The 20,875-nt window shown below is 35.2% G+C and overlaps 1 protein-coding gene across 2 annotated transcripts in view; it reads right to left on the reverse strand.

Annotated features, from left to right (window-relative positions):
* TENT2 (terminal nucleotidyltransferase 2) overlaps positions 1 to 20,875 on the reverse strand; it is a 71,113-nt gene that overhangs the window by 41,319 nt on the left and 8,919 nt on the right. Inside the window, exons 4-7 of one of the 2 annotated variants that reach the window (XM_019462909.2) lie at positions 20,501 to 20,738; positions 3,705 to 3,819; positions 3,523 to 3,614; positions 1,404 to 1,470 (exon numbers count right to left, since the gene is read on the reverse strand). In XM_019462909.2, the coding sequence (XP_019318454.1) occupies positions 1,404 to 1,470; positions 3,523 to 3,614; positions 3,705 to 3,819; positions 20,501 to 20,738 (512 nt within the window). Of the gene's footprint in view, positions 1 to 1,403; positions 1,483 to 3,522; positions 3,615 to 3,704; positions 3,820 to 20,500; positions 20,739 to 20,875 lie in introns of both variants that reach the window. The other variant, XM_019462905.2, reaches the window with a different exon arrangement.

The following is a 20,875-nucleotide window of genomic DNA, read 5'->3' on the forward strand; positions in this document are numbered from 1 at the left end:
CTTACAGCAGCCATAAATATCATATTTACAAAGAGTCTCAAATGTGGAAATGCCCGCAACATGATAGATACATGGGATAGTGATACATTTAAATAAATATGATCCCTAAGAGGAAGAATACATGTATACATATTTTTTACTCCATTAAGCACAAAAATATTTTTTGAAAATAATACATGTTCATTATAGAAAATTAGGAAAATACAGAAATATGTAAAAAAGAAACTGCCAACTCTTCCCAAAGGAGCAGTTTCCTAATGTTATAAAGAAAAACATAATACCAGAATTAAAAAATTTTCCCGTTATAATGCTTTTACCACCAAAATCATAAAATATGTCAAGCTTCAAAAAGAATTTGTAGGCAGGAATTCAATGAGGCTTAATGAAAAATAAGAATTAAAAGTTTCAAGTTCCAGGTGCAGGTTGTGACACCAAAAAACAAACTACACTCCTCAGGCAAATTACTGAATCCACTAATCACCATTCTCCTTAACTATGAAAAATAACAACCAAAAATACCTTTGAATTAAATGATCTCTAAGGTTCCCTCCATTTTTAGTATTTGGCGTTAATAATAGCTATTAAAAATCTACTTAAGGTATGAATTACTCCTTTATTTTACAGATGTGAAAACTTAAGTCCACTAAAATAAATCACTTGATTTCTACCCAACAACAGATATAACTTGCTCATGGGCAGTAACAGGTCACTTGACTTTGAATTTGCCAGTTCAAAGCCTGACACATAAGTACTATCTGGCTGAATAAATGAACACATCTCTTTCCAACATCACGTGGCGAGTGTGACTTCAACAATCTACGATATTCTGTGGAAGTTTAAAATAAATTATGACGGCTTAACACATGTGGATAAAATGTGCTTAGCTAGGTTATTCAAAGAATAAAATCTTATAATACAGTGGCCGAAGTCAATAATTTGCTTTCTGTTGGAATAATTCACTTGGGCTTCATGTTCAGTGATATTTTTAAAATGTGATGTCACAAATTGCATGTCACTGCGAAACAGATGAAATTCTCACTCCCTCACATGAATACCCATAAGACTTTATCTGTATCACTTTCTTGGCTTTTCACAGATACTATACACTACAGCTATTCATTTAATGCTGTAGCTTCCCTAACAGCCTATAATCTTTTGAGAAAAAGAAATGAAGCTTATATACATTTGAATTCCCCAGTGCATGTAGTGGGATTATCTCAATAAAGAATTGTTCTCTTTTTAATCAAGTTAAAAAAAATTCATTTGGGAAAAAAGGATCCACATTATGTCTATCCTGACCAGAAAATAAACAATTCTTATCAGAAAACAAAGTAAGAGACATATTAAGACATATTAAATAGTTATGTCAGATGACATATGAACTTGAGGCATATGAGACTTACAAAGTCTGGTACAGAAGTGTTTATGGACTAAGGTGAGTATATGCCGTGCTTCAGTCTTCTGATTGACCTGAAAAAAACACTGAAAAGTTAAAAATAAAGTGTTTTTTCACTATCTTTCTAAATTCAATGTTTTATTTTCTTAATGTTTCTCAACAAAGAGAAAAAGCATACTTTTCTTTCAAGTTACTTTTCAATATACACTAAATTATGTTATAGAAAATGTCAACTTTTATGCTTTCACATCAACATTCCTAAATCAATTCCTAATTATAAACTTAAAGCAAAATTTAAAAAATATCAAAATTCTTATGTCATTTTCTTACTTTAGTAAAAATGCACATAAAGTAATCCTCTCCTAGAAAAACAAACAGAATTTTAACTTTCTGTAACATGTTTTATTTCCCTATCTACATTGTGAGCTGCTTTAAGGACAAGTTCTGACAACACAACACAAACATATGAACCAGATGGAGGATTGGTGTGATGTGGCTGAAAAGAGTCTAACTGCATGAGAGATTTAATTAAAACTCTAGTATTCTTCACTATGTTTATTATTTCTGAGGGTTTTTTTTTCCTTTATATGATTGCAAAGCATAGAAAAGTGTCAGAGTTTCTTTCCTGGAATAAACCTCTTTCTGATTTGCAGTAATTATAAGCCAATTTTATTAGTGAAATAATAAAATAAAAATATATATTACCATTCAGTAGGTATTTTTGTATTTTTAAAGAGGCAGAATATAATAAAGCACATTAAAATTATACTGAAATTAATCTTGGGTAATTCAGAAGAGACTTCGGCATATTAAAGAGACTGCCTCAAGTCAGCTTAGTGAACACCGATTACTGTTGTATTAAGGACACACAAGAGTATCAGTTAACAGGAAATTCAAACAAACATAATACTAAATAACAAAATTTGGTTGCTAAACAAAAATAAAAAGAAACAAGCCAAAATATTTAAAAAATATTTTAAATGTCAATGAAATCCCTTTGTGTATTCCCAAAATAAGAACTCCAAACCCCGTAGCATTTTCAAGGGGGGAGAAAAGATTAAAAGAAGAATCATTGATAATTTAAATGGAAAGGAAATACAGTAAAACTTTGGTTTGCAAACATAATTCATTCTAAAAACATGCTTGTAATCCAAAGCACTTGTATGTCAAAGCGAATTTCAAGAACCATTGGCTCATTTGTGATCACGTGACATTTGGTGTCACGTACTACAAGTATTGCAAGACCTCACTAGTTAATCAAGTTAAAATTTATTAGAAATGTTTGTTCATCAGGGCACCTGGGTGGTTCAGTCGGTTAAGCGTCCGACTTCAGCTCAGGTCATGATCTCACAGCTCGTGAGTTTGAGCCTATAGTCGGGCTCTGTACTGACAGCTGAGTCTGGAGCCCGCTTTGGATTCTGCATCTCCCTCTCTCTCTCTACCCTCCTCCACTCATGCTGTGTCTCTATCTCAAAAATAAATAAACATTAAAATAATTTTTTTTTAAATAAATGTTTGTTCATCTTGCAGAACACTCGCAGAACAAGTTACTCACAATCCAAGGTTTTACTATATCAAGATAATACTGACACATTCTCTTCATGTCTGTTGCATCTTGGCAACATATCCAATCCAAGCAAACAAGAGGTAGAGCTCTTTAAAAACACAGTGAAGCCATCTCACTTTAACAACTTAAAAATAAATTAATGCTAAAATCCCCGTTATGCTTATGTGTGCATGTGCATATGCCTTAAAAGAGAAAGAAGCATTTCCTGGGTTTTCTTGAATTAATATGAACAACAAATCCAAAGAACTAATTAAAACAAGTTTTTTTCGGGGCGCCTGGGTGGCTCAGTCGGTTAAGTGTCCGACTTCAGCTCAGGTCACGATCTCGCGGTCCACGAGTTCAAGCCCCGCGTCGGGCTCTGGGCTGATGGCTCAGAGCCTGGAGCCTGCTTCCAATTCTGTGTCTCCCTCTCTCTCTGCCCCCCCCCCCCATTCATGCTGTGTCTCTCTCTGTCTCAAAAATAAATAAACATTAAAAAAAAATTAACAAAAAACAAGTTTTTTTCTTCAATGATTTTTATATGAAATTTAACTTTTGAAATAAATGTTTCATTACTTACTGGTTCCTCTTTAACAACTAGGCATAAATCACCGTCACTGCTCCGAGTACCAAATCCATTTAAAGAGGACCCAACCAAAAAAAGTCTGCTTTCTAGAGAAATAGAACAGATTATAAAGTATTATTTAAAATTTTAAATAGGAACATATATATGTAAAGGGCATGCAAAATAGGAAAACATACGTGGAAATAAGAGCTGAATTTCTCTCTGCAGCTGTGTTCGACACAGTTCTTTCTTCTTTAAATCACTTACTTGCTGCTGACATGCTTCAAATAACTCCAGTATCTGCTGACTCAACTTGAATCCACCACAACAAAAAGTAAAAATTTTGTTCAGAAACGTAAACGTAATTACCATACTAAGAAGTGTAAAACAACACTACCAACGGTATCTTTAAAATGAATACATATAATCTCCTTACACTTTCCAAAACTACTGTCACTCAAGTAATGATAGTTACTTAGTAAATAAAATAGTTACAAACTTTTCCCAAGTAAAGTATCATTGGTTAATCACAAAAAAGTACAACTGGTCACAGATAATTCTTAAAGAATATAATCCATGGGACAGCAAACTATAATCTTTGGTTGCAGCCTGTTTTGGGAAGGCACATGAGCAAAGAATGGTTTTTACATTTTTAAAGGGTTATATAAACAAACAGATAAATAAAAATACGCAACAGAAACATGTGAGTGGCAAAGTATAAGACATTTACTGTCTGTCCCTTTAAAAAACAAGTTTTGCCCAACCCGATATTTATACCACCAATAACAAACACTAACAAACTTTAGAAGCCCCTGGTTGTCTTTTTTCATGCAAACCACCCTTATTCCCCATTCTTACAATACTGGCCTGAACCCTTTTTGTTACCATCTACAGTTAGATCCTCTTGTTTATCTACCTATTTGATTCACACTTCCCCCTTCAACCCAACTCTTGCCATCATCACAGGTAATTTCCTCATCTACAATGCGCTATGTATCACAACATACTCCCACCATTTCTGAACTTTCTTACTCCAACATTTTTTCCCAGCTTTACAATCCCACAGCCATAACATGGTCTTTACAATAAAACAGAATTTCTCTAGCTCTGAAATTTAATAGACCTGGATTCCACTGAATCCTTCCTTTTCTCCGAGCTCATCAACACCTGAATGGTGTGATTTCCTTCCCTACCCAGTCTATACCCCAGAGTGAATCCCTTGAACCACTCTTTTATCATGCCTTAACATTATTCCCGTGTGAAGCTCTGACTCCTGTCCTGCAAAATGCTAATCTTAGGTCTAAACAAACAACCACCTTCTAAGCTCTTACATCTCAGTTGCTAAAATGAAGCTGAAAAAAATATTTAAATCACAAAATTGGCATCTTTCAAATTTATATTTTAAGGTCTAGCCCAGGGTTGGTCCTTACCATCACTAAGACACCCATGCCTCTGGTTAGATTTTGCTCTCATTTTACACCATCACCATTTTAAATCTTTACTACTTTCCTCAAGTCCCCTATACTTACTTCATTTTCTTTAGCAAATAACTTTACATAAAGTTTACTATGCAAATTGAAAATACCAGATGTGACATTCCTCAGTTTCCTAACTGCAACCTTTTGCAAACTAACATATCTAAATAAAATAAAATCTCATCTCCTTCCCTCTTCTGTCAGACAAACTGTTCTCTTCCCCTATTCAAAGTTCATCCCTCTACCAATACTTTGGTATCCAAGCCCTCTGGTCACTCCAGAGCACAAATATTTCCATCTGTTTTTCATCTTTCTCTTGCATTTTCAGCCTCTCCTTCTCTAGGCCTTCCTCAGAGTCCAGGCACAAGTCCACCCATCATTTAAAATGTTTTCTTAAAATGAACAAAACAAAAAAAGGAAATAGATTCAAATATACAGAGAACAAAATGGTAGTTGTCAGAAGGAGAAGGTGAGGGAATAGGCAAAATAAGTGAAGGGGATTAAGAGGTACAAAGTTTCAGGGGTGCCTGGGTGGCTCAGGTTAAGCGTCCAACTTCGGCTCAGGTCATAATTTCACGGTTTGTGGGTTTCAGCCCTGCACCAGGCTCTGTGCTGACAGCTCAGAACCTGGAGCCTACTTTGGATTGTGTGGCTCCCTCTCTCTCTGCCCCTCCCCTGCTCACACACACAGACACACACACACACACACAGACACACACACAGACACACACACACACACACACACACACACACATGCACTCTCTCTCTCTCTCTCTCTCTCTCAAAAATAAACATTAAGATACAACATTTAATAAAAAAAGAGGTACAAACTTTCAGTTACAAAATAAACAAGTTACAGAAATGAAAGGTACAGCACAGGAAATATTGTCAGTAGTATTACAATAATTGTGTATGGTGACAGTAATTATACTTATTGTGGTGAGCATTTCCTAATACATACAATTGTCAAATCACTATGTTGTACACCTAAAATTAATATAATATCACCTATCCTTCAACTAGAAATAAGTTTTTTAATTAAAAAAAATTTTTTTTAAGTAGACTGAGAAAAGAGTGAATAAACATTTCCTTTTATCATGTTTAGATTACACATTTTAAGAAGACAGGCAGTCTGGGCAACTTGGTGATGAAAGAGATAATTTTTTAATATCACTTTGATAATATTAACATCCTTAACATTAATATTTTAATACTTTTAATAACCTTCCCTCCAAAAAGATAAAGCAACTAGGAGAATTAAATAAACAGATCAAACCAAACCAAATCAAAATAAAACATGGTGAACAAATACAATACAATGACTATGTATTACTCATGGACCCCAAAATATGAGCAGAGGGGACCAAATACCAATAGTACCAAGACCTACATGGTATCAGAAATACGAAGAAAAAAAGGAAAAAAAAATTTTGGACAGTCCCAAAGCCAGACCATCCAGAAATCAAACTGCCCATAGGTACTACTTCCTGCTCCCTTCCTCAAATTAAGGAATCCAATTCCGAGTGGAACAGCAATCAAAACTGGGGGAGAGTTTCACAGGCTATATGCAAGAGTCCACAGATAAATGTAAGAGGATCAAAGAAATATCAGAAATCTCAAAAAAAAAAAAAAAAAAAGTGAAAGCTCCTTTCTAAAACAAAGCAAGAAACTGGAAGGAGGAGAAATCTAAAATAAACAGTAAAGAGCCATTAGATGCAAAGAAAAGACAGTGTAGCATTACGATGATTCTGACTCCACAGGGACATTTGACAATGCCTAGCAACATTTTTAGTTACCATAACTGGGGGGAAGAGAGGTGCCATTGGTTCATCACTGGTATCTAATAGATAGAGGCCAGAATGCCACTAAACATCTTACTCTGAATAGGTTGATCCCTCACAGCAAAGGTCATCTAACTCAAAAATGCCAATATTGCAGAGGGTGAAAAATCCTACTCTATATAAAAGGAGAGAAAAGGTCTCAGAAAATATATTTCTTAAATACTACATAACAACAGAAGACAAGTCCTAAAGCCATAAACCCAGGAAAGCTAGCCTGCCCAACCCTCATAAAAATGGTACAGGAAAAGACCCCTCAGTTGTATTTGTATTTGTTAAATACAAATTAACAGAAAACTGGAATCTCAGAAAGGGAGGAGGTGTGAATGAGAGGCAAGAAAAAAAATTTGAAGAAATGATGCCTAAAGAGGATTCTGGTCAATTCCCATACAAAGTTTTAAAAAGAAAACAGAAGAGAGTAACACTCCTACAGATAATAAAGCACACCACAAAGACATGTCCACAAGATTAATGGAATTTTTAACATAATATATCAAGCCAAGGCATTTTTTCTCATGTTTTAAGTTTCTAAGGTTACTAGTATAGTACTATACTAGTATATATATTGGTACTAACAAAAAACAATCGGAAATCTGCATTTAAAAAACATCAATAACCGCAAAAAACAAGAAATATTTACAAATATATTTACCAAAAGATATATAAAACTTGTACATTTAAATTACCAAATATTGATGTAAGAAATTAAAAGCCTAAACAAATGGAGAGCTATACCATGCCCATGGATCAAGTAACTACTAGTAAGACGTTAATTCTCCTGAAATTAATCTATACAGTCAGTACAATCAAAAGAAAAGAAAAGAAAAGATGGGAGGCCAGGTGGCTCAGTTGGGTGAGTGTCTGACTTCAGCTCAGGTCATGATCTCATGGTTTGTGGGTTCAAGCCCTGCATCGGGGCCTGGAGCCTGCTTTGGGTGACTCTCTCTCTGTCCCTCCTCTGTTGACACCCTCTGTCTCTCTCTCTCTCAAAATAAGTAAATAAACATTAAAAAAAGGCGGGGGGGGGGGCACCTGGGTGGCTCAGTCGGTTAAGTGTCCAACTTCGGCTCAGGTCATTATCTCCCAGCCAGTGAGTTCCAGCCTCGCATCAGGCTCTGTGCTGACAGCTCAGACCCTGGAGCCTGCTTCAGAGTCTGTGTCCTTCTCTCTGCCCTTCCCCTGCTCATATTCTCTCTCTGTCACTCAAAAGTAAATAAAAGAAAGAAAGAAAGAAAGAAAGAAAGAAAGAAAGAAAGAAAGAAAGAAAGAAAGAAAGAAAGAAAGAAAAGAAAAGAAAAGAAAAGAGACAAGACCAGACCTAGCAGGCTTGTTTCTAGAAACTAAGAAAATAACTTTAAATTTTATTTGAAAGGCAAAAAAACAAGAATACACACACACACAAAGAAGAAGACAAAATTTGGAGGATCTGCATTACCTGCCTTCAAGACTTACAAGATAGTATGGCATTGGCAAAAGGATAAAAAAGATAACAAAAAATATTGAAAATATTTGTGAATATTATGTCATTATATAATGACTCAAACTAATGAGGGAGAGAGGTATAGATGAAATAAAACTGGCAGTATGTTGGTAGTTTTTAAAGTTTGGTGATATAAGGATCTGTGATACCATATTCTATTTTTGTACGTATTTGATATTTTCCATAATAAAAAGCATCCAAGTTTATAAAAGATTTGAAAAAGGTTTCCAGTAAAGTGGTTAATATAAATATTTTTTAATTTTTTTTTAACATTTATTTATTTTTGAGAGACAGAGAGAGATAGAGCATGAGCAGGGGAAGGGTAGAGAGAGAGGCAGGCTCCGGGCTCTGAGCTCCAAGCTGTCAGCACGGGGCCTGATGCAGGGCTCGAACTCACAAACCGCGAGTTCATGTGAGTCCATGACCTGAGCCAAAGTTGGACGCTTAACCGACTGAGGCACCCCGGCGCCCCTAAAATTTTAAATGACACTTGAATGATTAAATTTAATTCATCTGTAGGATTGGCAAACTATAACCTGTAAGCCAAATAACCGTCTCTGAACTGTTTTACAGGCCAGTAACATAAAATAATTTTTACATTTTTTAAGGATTGCTTCAAAAAGAAAGAAAAAAAATTTAACAGAGGCCCCACATAGCCCACACGTCTAAAATATTTACTATTTGGCCCTTATAGAAAAGTTTTGCCAATCCCCTGATCTACAGAATCAGTTAGGCAGATCAACACAATCCTAGAACTGATAGCAGGTACTATCCTACATATAATTACATTTGTTGGATAACAAAAAGTTACAAATTTCTTTATAACAATGCTCAAATGAAATTTTATATATAAAAATTCTTTCATCTGAATGATCGTGTTCATATAGAAACATTCACATATGAAAAAATTTATGATTATATGAAAAATATAATACTATATACTAGCTCCCTTCCCTTTTTTACACTCATGGAAACATTTCTTCTCTTTCAAGTACTGTTATAATGGAGATCTAATAGGTTTCTATACAAAAGAATTTTCCTTACTATCTAATTATTTACTTAGGGATTCTCATTATCAAATTATGTTTTTGTATCTTAGAACAAACACCATACAGAATATAGAGTAAAAATGCGACAAAACTCAAAATTAATACACATATATGCTAAAGTAAGACTTCTACTTAAATTTAGAGAAATATTTCAGAAGACGGTTCAATAATTCAGGGGAGCAGGGAGGGAGGTAGGATATGAATTCTCCTCAGCTGATGAATATCAAGCATCAAATATTCAGATCATATATGTAACACCAAGGTGACTATTAATAATGGCACTTCAGGAACTTTCTTTAATTGCTTTTGCTTCACTCAGGCACCTGAGTGGCTCAGTGAGTTAAGAGTCTGACTCTTGGTCTCGGCTCAGGTCATGATCTCGTGGTTTTATGAGTTCAAGCTCCACATAGGGCTTTGTGCGGGCAGTGTGGAGCCTGCTTAGGATTCTCTCTCTCCCTCTATCGCTGCCACTCCCCCCACTCACACTGTCTCTCTCTCTCTCTCTCTCTCAAAACAAACTTCAAAAATATAATAATTGCTTTTGTTTCCTTATCGTTTAAAAAAATAATTACAACAAAGTATCCGTAAAATAGATTATTCTTTACAGTTATTTAAATTTTTTTAATGTTTATTTATTTTTGAGAGAGAGCGTGAGTGGGGTAGGGACAGAGAGAGGGCAGGGAATCTGAAACAGGATCCAAGATCTGAGCTGTCAGCACAGAGCCCAACGTGGGGCTGTAACTCGGGAACAGCGAGATCATGACCTAGGCTTAAGTCGGCCGCTTAACCAACTGAGCCACCCAGGCCCCCCTATTCTTAAAGTTATTTAAATCTCTACAATACTACCCGTTTAGGCTGCCTGCCAAGATCTACTGCTTTAACTTCAAAGTAATAATAATAGTAAAAGATATCTATTTTTTACTATAAGTAAATGTTATATATGTTCAAAACTGTAAAAAGATTTATATACATAGTTTAAAATATTATTGTTTCTTCCAAATATAAATGTTCATTTTTCCTAAAAAAATACTATAACCCGTCCTCAAAGTCAGGCTCAAACAAATTACAAGTTATCACTGTCTTAGGTCAACACAAGCCATCAAGGACAAGTATAGATTGGGATTCAGAAAAAATTTTAAGTGTGTCAATAAATAAAGCCTAATGTCATCCTCAGCAGCTTCTATATCTGCCCCTGTTCACTGGGTCCCCAGGTAAAAGAAAGCAAAAAAAACTACCAGCTGGGATTACCAAGACCTGACCACATACTATAATATATGAAAATGGTGACAGGCTTTTGACTAAACATAATTGCTATTTGAAACAACAAGCACAAGTCGGTAATGAGCTATCAAGGCAAGGGAAATAAAGTATGGTACAGAAAACATTAGTTATTAGTTCATAAACATTTCAACAAAACAGGCAATTTCTCAAGCTCTCTCAGGCTCTCTCCCCTCAGACACAAGGACTGCCATAATCTTACAATACAGTACTGGGACAGCTGGGTGGCTCAAGTTTCCAACTGTTGGTTTTGGCTCTGGGCATGATCTCACAGTTCTTAAGACTGAACCCCACACAGGGGGTCACCCTGCTTGAGATTTTCTCTCTCTCTCTCTGTTCCTCTCACACTCGTGCACACGTGCATGTGCACACAAACGGGCTCTTTCCTTCTCTCTCAAAAAATAAACTTTAAAACAAAAAAGAAAAAGTTGGTATTAATTACTGAATAAAGTTAGATAAGTAATAAAAGTTTAAATTCATTACTGATGCTGAATTCCCTTTCTCTTAAAATTAACTAAAATAAAATAGAATCAGGAAAATGTCATGTCAAAAATAACACACTCCTTGTTAGCAGGTTAAATTACTATGTTTTTGTGTGTGGACAAAATGTAGTCTTCTTAATTTATCGACTGGCACAATGATTAGGCAGTCTGAATTACTGATTTCTTTCCCTTAAGTTTGACTGCTTTTAGGCATATATTATTACTGAACTTGGAAATAACAAAATAAAACAAGTTTTCACTTGAGGACCTCTTCTGCTGAGTCCTGGCCTAGATTTTCTACATAAATTTACATCTCAGTAGCTTTCAAAACTTTTCTGACACATACAATACAAAGATAGGGCCCTAGGAATAAGTTTAACCAAGGAGGCAAAAGATCTTCACAATGAAGACTATAAAATATTGACAAAAGAAACCAAAGACAACAAATAAATAGAAAGACATCCCATATTTGCAGATTGGAAGAATTAAAATTGCTAAGAAGTTCACAGTACCCAAAATGATCTATAGATTTAATGCAATCCCTATCAAAACTCAAATGGCATTTTTCACAGAAATAGAAAAGACATTGGTAAAATTCCTATGGAACCCAAATGACCCAGAATAGCTACAACAATCTTGAGCAAGAACAAAAAAGCTGGAAGCATCACACTTCCTGATTTCAAATTATATTACAAAGCTATAGTAATCAAAATACTATGGTACTGGCATAAAAAACAGACACACAGACCACACTAGAGAGCACAGAAATAAACCTATCTGGTACCTTGAACAAAGGTACCAAGACTTCACAATGGAAAAAGGGTAGTCTTCAACAATGCTGGGCAAACTGGATATCTACGTGCAAAAGAATGAAAATGGACCACTATCTTACACCATACACAAAAGCCAAGTCAAAATGGATTAAAGATTTAACTGTAAGATCTGAAACAGTAAAACTCCTTAGCAAAGAAGAGTGTAAAAAAGCTCCCTGACAACGGTCTTGCAATGATTTTTTGGACTTGACACCAAAATCACAGGTAACTAAAGCTAAAATCAAGTGGGACTACATCAAACTAAGAAGTTTTTGCACAGCAAAAGAAACAGTCAACAAAATGAAAAAGCAATCTACAGAATGGGAGAAAATTATTTGCAAATGATACACCAAATAAGGGGTTAATATCCAAAATATAAAGAAACTCCTATGACTCAATAGCAATCAATTAATCAATAATCCAATTTAAAAATGGGCAAAGGACCTGAACAAACATTTTCCAATGACACACAAATGTCAACAGATACATGAAAAGATGTTCAACATTACTAATCATCAGGGAGATGCAAATCAAAGCCACAATGAGATATCCTCTCACACTTGTTAAAAGACCATTATCAAAGTCAAAGGTAACAAGTGTCAGCAAGGATGAAGAGGAAAGGAAACACATACTGTCTGTGAGAATGTAAATTGGTATAACCACACTGGAAAGCAGTATGGAGACTCCTCAAAAAATTAAAAATATGGGGCACCCGGGTGGCTCAGCTGGTTGGGAGTCTGGCTCTTGGTTTTGGCTCAGGTCATGACCTCACAACTTGTGGGTTCATGGCCCTGTGTTAGGCTCTGCGCTGACAGCATGCAGAGCCTGCTTGGGATTCTCTCTCTCTGCGCTTCTCCCCCACTAGCACTCACTCTCTCTTAAAAATAAATAAATAAACTTTAAAAAATTAAAAAATGGAACTACCATATGATCCAGCAATTCCACTTCTGGGTATACATTCAAAGGAAATAAAACCAGTATCTCAAAGAGATATCTGCACTTCCATGTTCACTGTAGCATTAAACAGTAGCCAAGATAAGAAAACAACCCAAATGTCAACCGACGAATGGATAAAGAAAATGTGGTATATAAACATACATACACACATACGTATACATACACACACACATACATACACCATGGAATATCATTTGGCCTTAAAAAAGAAGGAAATTCTGCCATTTGCAACATGGATAAACCTGGAAGACAATATAGTAAATGAAATAAACTAAACATAAAAAGAAAACACTGAATGATCTCTTTTATGCGAAATCTAAAAAAGTCAAATTAATAAGCAGAGAGTAGAACAGTGATTATCAGGAGCTGGGGGTATGGAGGAAATGGGGTGATGTTGATGAAAGCATACAAACTTCCAGTTATAAGATGATTAAGTTCTAGAGACATAATTTATAATATGGTGACTTTAATTAATAATAATGTATTGTGCGGGCGACTGGGTGGCTCAGTCAGTTAAGTATCTGACTTCGGCTCAGGTTATGATCTCACAGTTTGTGAGTTCGAGCCCCACGTTGGGCTCTGTGCTAACAGCACAGAACCTGGAGCTCACATCGAGTTCTGTGTCTCCCTCTCTCTCTGCCTCTTCCCCGCTCAAACTCAGTCTTTCTCTCTCTCTCTCAAAAGCAAACACTTAAAAAAATTTTTTTAATAATCATGTATTATATACTTGAAATTTGCTAATAGACTGTATCTTAGTTGTTCTCACCACAAAAAAAGTGTGGTAACTATGGGAGGTGATGGATATTAGGTTGATTATGGTAAATCACAATTTACAGACATTATAGTTACACCTTAAATATATACAATTTTTATTTGTCAATCATATCTCAAAAAAGCTGAAATAAAAGATTAGCAGGAGTTGTGGGCATACACGCATTTTAACTACAGTTGACCTTTGAATAACACAGGTTTGAACTGCACAGGTATCCTTATACTCAGATTTTTTTCGATAAATACAGTATAGTACTATAAATGTATTTTCTCTTCCCTACGATTTCAACATTTTTTCTCCATCCTATTTTAAGAATACAGTATATGATACATTCAACATACAAAATGTATGTTAACTGACTGTTTATGTTATTGGTAAGGCTTCCAGTCAACAGGCTATTAGCAGTGAAGTTTTGGTGGTGTCAAAAGTTATACAAGGATTTCGACAGTGTAGGAGGCTAGCACCCCTAACCACTGTGTTGTTCAGTGGCCAAGTGTATTTAAAATTCAGTGAGCCAACACTTTACAAATACTTTATCCCCTTTTTTAATGTTTCTAAACAAAGTGAAATACTGAAATTTAAAAAAAAAATTTTTTTTAAACATGGAGCCTCTAAGAGATCTGTAAGATAACTGTCCCTAAACTGTTCCTCCAAGGGTGCCAAGAGGATCCACCATATTTTCTCCTTTCCAAAATTAAACATTATAAAAGATACCCTGAATAATTAATTCACAATCATCTTTTTTATTTTATAATCAGTACCAAGAAAACCTCAGCCTAACCTCATCTCAACTAAAAATTCAAAATCAATTACTTCAACTCACATAGTATCTTCAAACTAATCAGAATTTCCAAAGAACAGTTATAACAGAATTCAGGAGCTTGGTTAACTCTTGATTCCTCTACAGCCTCTTTTTTGTCCAGGCAACCATATATTCACCTAAAAGCTAGAGTGAAATAAATGTTAATTCAGAAAGGTAATTCAGATATTTTAAAGAATTCTGTTAATATAGCAACTTGAAAAAAACTGACAAGAGATTTTAAAATGGAGGAAAAATGTGAACTCAAAGGGTATTCATTTTCAAAAACTTAAATCTTCAGGTCTCAAAACACAGAATATGAATTTTCAAAGTAATTAAAACTAACTAACAAAACCTCTCCTTGGAGCTAACTGAACCAGTTGATGACTCATTATTATTATAATAAATTCATTATTACCAATCTTAAGCGAATCGTCTAACACCAGCCAGCAACTGGTCTTTCTCTATTTTATTTCTCTGGTCACAGCTTGATTTACTGCCCTCAGTCAATTTTATTTCAAACCCTCTCCACTATTCTCAAACCCTGGATATCCCACTTCATTCTCCTCACTCTTAACAGACGCCCTTGCATAATAATTCATAAAGAAAACAGGAAGAAGCCACTCAACTATGGGAACTCCACATTAATGTCTCCATATCATATCTACAAACTTCCTTATTATTTACACCTATCCTCCCCTCCTTTCCTCCAGCTCCAGAAAGCTTTTCTCTTACCTAAAGCCAATCACTCCACCCATAAGCAAGATCCATGCCCTTCCTATCTTCTGAGGAATCTTATTCATGATTGTTCTTTTCCTGGCAGAATAGTCAATTTCCCCTCTCTCCACTAAATCTTTCCCCTAAACATTTATATGTGGTTCAAATAAAAATTTAAAAATTTAAAAAATCCTTTGCTACAACTTCAAATCTTTAGCTCCTCCACTTCACAGCCAAACTCCCCAAAACAGTTGTATATATTTTTAATTTCCATTTCTGTTTTCCCATCCTTTCCTCAACCTCTTTCAGTCTTGAATCCAGGCTCTCTTCTCTCCCTGAACAATCACATCCACACTCTTGGTTTCAATTACCATCTATATGCCAATGATTACCAAATGTACATTTCTAGTCAATACCTTTCCTCTGAATTCCAGATCTATAATATTAAACTATCATCTTTAATAAATAATGTGATGTTTCAAATACACATTAAAGACAAATGTCCACAGAATTGATGAGGCTCCTGTTTATCCTCCAATCCCTACTAAGCACACACACACACACATAAATATTGCTACTCTTCCATTTTGTTCCATCTCAGTCAATGATACCACCATGAATCCATGTAGAAGCCTGAAATTCTCAGTATCTTCTTCTCTATCTAATTCAGTGGTTCTCAACCAGGAGCAATTCTACCCCAAGGTGAGACGGCAATGTCTGTAGACTTTTTTGTTTCTCATAATGGGATTAGTGGTATCTAGTGAGTTGAAAGCCAGGAGTGTTAGACATTCTAAAATGAACAAGACACTCCTTGTGAAAGTAGGCCTGGATGACCTAATATAATCCATCACCAAATCCTATAAATTCGAATTCCCAAATAAAGCTTAAATCCATCAATTTCTCTTCCTAATGTGAAGTGCTCTACAAGCACTTCATAATTCAAGGTATAATTCCCTTTCACCTAGAACAGAACACTACAATAACTTCCTTACATCTACCTTTACTCAAATTCATACAGTGAAGTCTCAGAATCATAACCTTCATGAGAAAGAAAAAGAATCCCTGAGTTTGGCTGTTGCACAGGTAAGAGTCCTTATGGATCTAACACAACTAAAAATAAGCCCCCACCTGTTTGTTTGCGTTCCTACTATATTGAGGGTTCCCACTCAATAAAACATCTCCCCAGCCTCAAACAGCTCTTTGCTGGTATATTTCCTTCTGTGTCTACTTGTAGCAGCCTCACTGACTCAGAGCTCCACTTTTAACTGCCTTGTCTCAGTGCCCTCCACAAGCCAATATCTCAACTCTATTTTGTATATTTTTAATATCCCCTGCAGCAGCATCCAGTCATACTAAGCCGCCTATCTGGTATGACCAAGTTATTTCCCAAGGTATCAATTATTACTCTTGATAGCATTCTGGTTACAAAAATGTTTAGATTTCAAATAATATGCTCCAGTCCTATTTTTCCATAGACCTATATTCTTAGTGTGTAATCTGCAGAAGATGAAGTTTCCCAAAAATTACAGATATTCCCATACTTCCAAAAATTCTTGTGGAGCACCTGGGTGGATCAGTCCGTTAAGTGTCCAAATTCAGCTCAGGTCATGATCTCGCAGATCATGGGTTTAAGTCCCACATTGAGCTCTGTGCTGACAGCTCGGATCTTGGAGCCTGCTTCAGATTCTGTGTCCCCCCCCCCCCCCCCCCCCGCTCCTCCCCCACTTGTGCTCGGTCACTCTCTCTCAAAAATAAACATTTAAAAAAAATCAAACAAAACAAATGACTGGTTCCTCAACTAATTTATACGCCTCACATCTAGGTTTCTTATCTCTGTTAGTAGTCCAAAATCAAAGCAGTGGAGACATCAAAGCCTCCCCCTCTCTCCCCTATATTCAGTGATTCCACACATTCTACCAATTTTCCTTATGCGTGGTCTTTCACATCTTTCCCACTACCATATGCCATAATTGAAAGCTTCCATGCCTCTCATCAAATGAATTTAATAGCTTTAAAGGTAATCACCCATCTTCCAGGCCCTCCTTATTCCAAGCTCAACTCCACTATACCACAAGAACCATCTTCCCCAAAATGTCAATCTGTGCTATTTCTCTACTCAAAAACCTTCAATGGCATTCCACTGGGCACTCAAGACCCCAAACCACTACTCCATTTTTTTCACACTGGACTTCCCATTCACTTCATACTGTAGCAGAGATAAACAGAGGTAAATGATAGAAACCATTGAGCACACTGCTGGCAAAGAAAGCCACTAAATACTAGCTATTACTTTCACAGATCACCTGGTGTTATAGTCAATTCTAAGAATGTCATCTCCCTACCCCTGATTTTAAACATCTTAAATTCCTCCTCTTTGTATTATTAGAGACAAAGGTCAAATCTTGGTTGTGTCAGTTACTAGCTGTGACCTTGAACAAGTTATTTAGCTTTCTGAGCCTCAGTAAGATTAGGATAATATCCATGTCATGGGGTTGTTGAAAAGACTAAATGATATAACATATGAATGCCTAGAAAAAGCATCAATAAGTGTTAGTTTTCTTTAAAAGTGTTCTCTTAAAGGATGAACACAAAACTAATTGCTTGCCTTCTTTCTCCCACAACTAGGCAGGTAGAGAGTAGCACTCAAAAAAATTTGCTTAACAAAATATATCTTTTTTACCTTTCTGAAACAAATGCTTACTCCAAAAACATGAGATATAAGAGATCTTTTTCCATGCTACTACACACAGAAAAAGTTACTGATATGGAACCATACTTCACTAAATGATATATACTGACTAATGTAAATTATGTTATTAAATTTACTGACACTCAACATATACCTCGTCCACATGCAGAACTAGCAGTTATTTAGTTAGTTCCAATAGTTACCTATTATGACTATATAAATACATACAAAAAGATAGAAAGCTTCAATATTTATAAATTCCATAGAAAATGAGTCTGTATACATAATTAAAAACTCATAGTAAAAGATTCTTATATATTCACTAAAAGAATTTGTCAGATTTGATTTATACCATAGGCTTTTACATTATAGCATTGTAAGAGTTTCTTTAAAATGAGAAAGCAAAGAAAGGACAAAGAATGGAGAGAGGAGAGAAACAGTACCAAAACTTCTCAAGTTAGTCTTTTCCCATTTTACTTTGCCTCATCCTCCCTCCCACTCGTTTTACCTAATTGCTTTTCTACTTCATATTAACAGAAGAATGACAGAATCTATTTAATAAATAGTGCTGGGACAACTGGACTAACAGCAAAAGAATGAAGTTGGACCCCTACTTCATATCATATTAAAACTCAAAATGGACCAAAGACCTAAATCTAAGAGCTAAAACTATAAAACTCTTAGAATAGCACATAGACATTAATCTTTGAGACCTTGGATCAGGCAATGGTTTTATATACGACACCAAAAGCTCAAGCAACCAAAGAAAAAGATAAATTGGACTTGGTTAAAATGAAAAGCTTTTGTGCTTCAAAGGACACCATCAAGAAAGGAAAAATACAAATCAGGAATGGGAGAATATACTTGGAAATCATATATAATGGTCTAGTATTCAAAATATACAAAGAACTCTTACAACTCAACAATAAAAAATAAATACTCCAATTAAAAAATGGGCAAAAGATCTGAATACACAAATGAAAAGATGACCAACATCATTAGTTATTAGAGAAATGCAAATCAAAATCACAATGAGATACCATTTCTTACCAACTAGGATGGCTATAATCAAAAAGTCAGACAATAACAAGTGTTGACAAGGATGGAGATAAATTGGAACACTCATACATTGGTGGTGAGAATGTAAAATGGTGCAGCCACTTTAGAAAACACTGGCAGCTCTCAAAAAGGTATACATAGAATTAGCACCTAACCCACCAATTTCACTACTAGGCATACACCCAAAAGAAATAGAAACATGTCCATACAAACCTGTACACAGATTTTCATAGCAGCATTATTCAGAATAGCCAAAGAGAAGAAACAGCCCCAAAGCTGAGCAAATGATGAATGCATAAACAAAATACAATCGTGTATCCATACAGCAGAGTATTATTCAGTTATAAAAAGAGACAAAGAACTGACACATTCTATGACATGGATGAACCTTGAAAATACACTAAGTTAAAAAAGCAAGACCACATAATGTATGATTCCACTTATATGAATGTCTAGAATAAGCAAATCCATAGAGATAAAAAAATCAACTGGTGGCAACCAAGGGGGGCAGGTGGTAAGGGAGAGGAAGGTCAGGGATGGGGAAGGGACTGGTACTGGGTACATGTTTCGTCCGGGGACGATGAAAGCATACTAGAATTAGAGAGTGGTGATCACTGTACAACTGTGTGAATATACTAAAAACTGAACTGTATACTTAAAAAGAGTGAATTTTATGATACAATGAAAGAATGATGACGGAATAAAAAGCAGCACAACTAAAGAATGAACCAAGTGCTCCTTTTTTGATCCAACATTTTCTATACATTTACAACATTCTAGACCTATGCTGGTTGCCAGGAACCCACAGATGAGTAAAACAAAGTCACTATACTCCCTTCAGGATCATTCTCCTTAGCCTACAGATGTCAGTATTTCTTAAAAGTGGAGCAGCTTTGAAAATGTAAAAACAGCAAAATGTAATCCACAGACAAGCCAAGAGAACACAGATATTTACATTGTAAACTCTTCTAAATTACCTAAAATTATTTGGGGGTAGGGGGCAAATATGCTTCTAATATTAGTGTTAAATAACTCATTGTTCCCCAATGCTGATAATGTCATTTTCCAAGAATTATTAAACAGCTTTATTTCATTTATTGGAAATGCTTTTTACAAATGTTTCTGATAGATCTTTCTGCATCATATCACTCTGATTGTATCAATTTCTCCATGACTCCTGGATTCGCTATTTTTGACATTCAAAAACTTCATGACAAACACAAACCTCCCAAAAGGAAATGCTTTTTGACATTTATAATAACCATATGAAAATGTGTTTCTCTAAAATAAAAATAAGTAACAGTAGAGTTCTCTAAACTAAGAAATCAAATGTTTTGAGTTCTAATCCAGATTTTTATGAATCAGAGAAAATCTGATTTCCTGATATGAAAGCTACACTTCCATAAAAGAAAAGCTAACAAAAATCAAAAAATCAAATTTAGACAGAAAACTAGGTTGAACAGTTTAAACAGTGCAAAAAAAGACACATTCTATTTAATCCAAAACATTAGATATTTCTGATGTTTTTAATACATTATTTATATCAACTTTCCAAAAGGTAAAACTAAAATCTATATTATTATTACCTTATCTTTGGCCTCAGGCAGTGTGATTTCTCTAGGTTCTAAAAATGGTATTTCTCGAAAAGGTGGAACACATCTGACTATATCTGGTACATAGTGTGTATGAAACAATGGCGGCATTGAGTATCTTCTTTCACCTGATAAAGGCACTATGTGGTTAACTAGAGTTGGCTCTTGGTGGGGTGAATGGAAACGCTGCCGTTTACCGTCAAGAGGAAGGTTTTTTTCATCGCTTAATCTCCTGAAAACAAGCAATATACCTTAGTAATTAAAGATATAACTTTCTAATGACAGAAAACAATTAAAACTATAAAAATAACAAATGCCAATATTGACTCTTTCAGCAAGGCCACATTATTAGTTCTATATGAATCTTAA

This window comes from Panthera pardus, unplaced genomic scaffold, assembly GCF_024362965.1.
Source record: "Panthera pardus isolate Hobbes unplaced genomic scaffold, ASM2436296v1 HiC_scaffold_2, whole genome shotgun sequence".
NCBI classification, from domain to species: domain Eukaryota; kingdom Metazoa; phylum Chordata; class Mammalia; order Carnivora; family Felidae; genus Panthera; species Panthera pardus.